General features: G+C 43.6%; 1 protein-coding gene across 2 annotated transcripts; it reads right to left on the bottom strand.

Annotated features, from left to right (window-relative positions):
* Positions 1-103: 103 nt before the first annotated feature.
* On the bottom strand, positions 104-1,307 carry LOC122648440 (pentatricopeptide repeat-containing protein At2g27610-like). 2 transcript variants are annotated; one of them, XR_006331076.1, is made up of 3 exons: positions 532-1,307; positions 321-428; positions 104-240 (listed from the first exon to the last, which is right to left on the bottom strand). XR_006331076.1 is itself a non-coding variant. In XM_043841653.1 (2 exons), the coding sequence occupies exons 1-2, from the start codon at positions 1,189-1,191 to the stop codon at positions 203-205; spliced, it is 909 nt and encodes a 302-aa protein (XP_043697588.1). In that variant the 5' UTR covers positions 1,192-1,306; the 3' UTR covers positions 104-202. The 2 variants fall into 2 exon arrangements, 1 of the variants encoding a protein (XP_043697588.1); XM_043841653.1 differs by having other exon boundaries at positions 321-1,306.
* Positions 1,308-2,388: the final 1,081 nt, after the last annotated feature.

The following is a 2,388-nucleotide window of genomic DNA, read 5'->3' as shown; positions in this document are numbered from 1 at the left end:
GTTTGGCCTAACACCTTCCCTACTCATCTCACAAAATAGATCAACAGCTTGATCTACTCCACTATTTTGCAAGTAACCAGAAATGATAGCTGTCCACGAGACCACATTCTGTAAACCATTCATCATAGAGAATAAAACAGAAGCATCATCTATTTCACCACATTTAGTATATGCTACCATGACTCCCGTTCCAATGTTTTTATCAAATCCGAACCCATTCTTCAGGACCTGGCAATGCACCTGTTTTGTCAAGGACAGCTCCTTAAGGTTAGAGCATAATTTAGTAACTGTTGCAAAAATGGATTGGGTCATCTTAACACCCGCAAGTCTCATCTGGTAGAAGAATTCTAGTGCTTTAATTTCAAAACCATTCAATACAAACCCAGCAATGATGGAGTTCCAAGAAACTGCATCCCTGTTTTCCATGCCTGCGAACACCGCTGTAGCATCTCTGATTAGTCCAGACTTCAAGTACATATTAATCAATGAGTTGCACACAAATGTGGTAGACTCAAAACCAAGTTTTATAACCTGCCCATGAACTCGAATTCCCTCCACCATAGAGTGAGCAGCAGAAGCAGCAAGAACACTCGCAAAGGTGAAGGGGTTGGGTTTAATTCCCTCAACTTGCATCTGAAGGAAGAGTTCCAGAACGAGGTCAACCATCCCGTTGAGTGTATATCCTGCAAGCAATGAAGTCCACGACACCACATTTCTCTCTGGCATCCTATCAAAGATTTTCTTTCCATCCTCAACCGCATTGATTTTCATGTACATGTCAACAAGAGAAGTGCCAACGCTAACATCAGCTTCGAAACCAGATTTGATGCAGTGGGAATGTATCTGTTTGCCAAGCATTTGATCAAACAAGCAGCTACAGACCTTAAGAAGAGAGGAGAGAGTAGAGGCATCGACAGGCACTCGTAATCGGCGTATCTCCAAGAAGAGATTCAGGGCTTCTCGATTGAGATTATTACGGGAGTAGTGGAAGAGCAAGTTATTCCACTCAGACAGGTCTCTCTGCGGAATTTCGTCGAACTGTGGGAGTGCTTGAATCTCCGGATCCAAGTCCAATGCTGAAGATCCGTAGAATATGGGGTGAGGTTGAAATGAAATAGGGAGTTGTGGAAAAGTTTTGAGAATCTGCCCGATTTGGATTTCTTTCACTTTCAAAAATGTTCTTAGAATCATGTTGTCTATTGTGTCGCGTCTTCCTTCTAACCTGTTGTGGTAACTGGTGAGCGCTGAAAGTCTGAAAGGCAACCTGTAGAGTGCAGAGTGGAGCCTGGCCCTGGCTGAGGGGGTCCATCGTCATTTGTCAGGGGGGGAGGGCGCGCCATAGAATCATTGATGTACACGAGGAATGTCGAAAGTTTGCCCAATTGAGGAAACGCCCTTTCTTCCCATATTGGCATATTCCCTTCACTCACAGGACTGTCTTATCAATCTTGATTCATGACTCGGACGACTGTCTTCCTTGACGGAAAATTATCGCCCCCAGAACTGGAGGCGGTCCTGTGCGCATCGTGCGGCGCAGCATGATTCATGAGTGCATAGTGGGCCCTACTGTACACACATGGATCGTACTGCGCCGCATGATGCGCACAGGACCCCCCAGTACTGGGGTCGATAAAGACCCCTTCGTTGACAAAATTTCAGCTCTAATCACCGCTCTCATTCGAGTACAAGGGATCTCGGATCGGGATTCAGAAACGGTTCCGATGGGTTTAGGGCCATAGGCTCTTATACCCCGTTTGTTTCAGGGGATTTCAGCTCCAATGGATGACTATCTTCATTGACAAAATTTTCTATGGATGACTGTCTTCGTTGACAAAATTTCACCTCCTATGGATGACTGCTCTCATTCGAGTATAAGGGATCTCGGATCCAGATCCGGATCCTATGGGTTTAGGGCTGTAGACTCTATGTTTGAACAAGATTTAGGTGGGGTGGGAGATTGGACTAGAAAAGTGCTGATATGGTACTTTAAAATCTCAGCCAAACCTTGTTCGTTTTAATTTGGGTTGGGTGGTAAACTTACTAAACTTAGGAACAACATTAAATGTTTTGTTTGCTAACGTGACATTTGAAAATTCCACCCTTATGCCATCCAAAGTCTCACAAGAAATAAAGGATTTTGATTATGGTTCATGGGAAAAGTAAAAAATCTCACCCCTGTTCCCCAATCCATTATAAACTGTGGGATCCAGCCTCACAACATTCCCACCCCATTCTCCCTGTCAAACAAACGGGGCCTTGCTTAAAGAATAGTATGCTGTGTTTTTTTTTATTTTTCCATTTTCTCCAATGCCCATTCCCTCTTCTTTTCTTATTTCCTTTATTTTAAAGGGTTTTCATATTATTTTAGATTTGTATAATGAGTGACAG

This window comes from Telopea speciosissima, unplaced genomic scaffold (assembly GCF_018873765.1).
Source record: "Telopea speciosissima isolate NSW1024214 ecotype Mountain lineage unplaced genomic scaffold, Tspe_v1 Tspe_v1.1142, whole genome shotgun sequence".
Classification (NCBI taxonomy): Eukaryota; Viridiplantae; Streptophyta; class Magnoliopsida; order Proteales; family Proteaceae; genus Telopea; species Telopea speciosissima.
The sequence above is the reverse complement of the archived record's forward strand: the minus strand, read 5'-3'. Positions and strand labels throughout refer to the sequence as shown.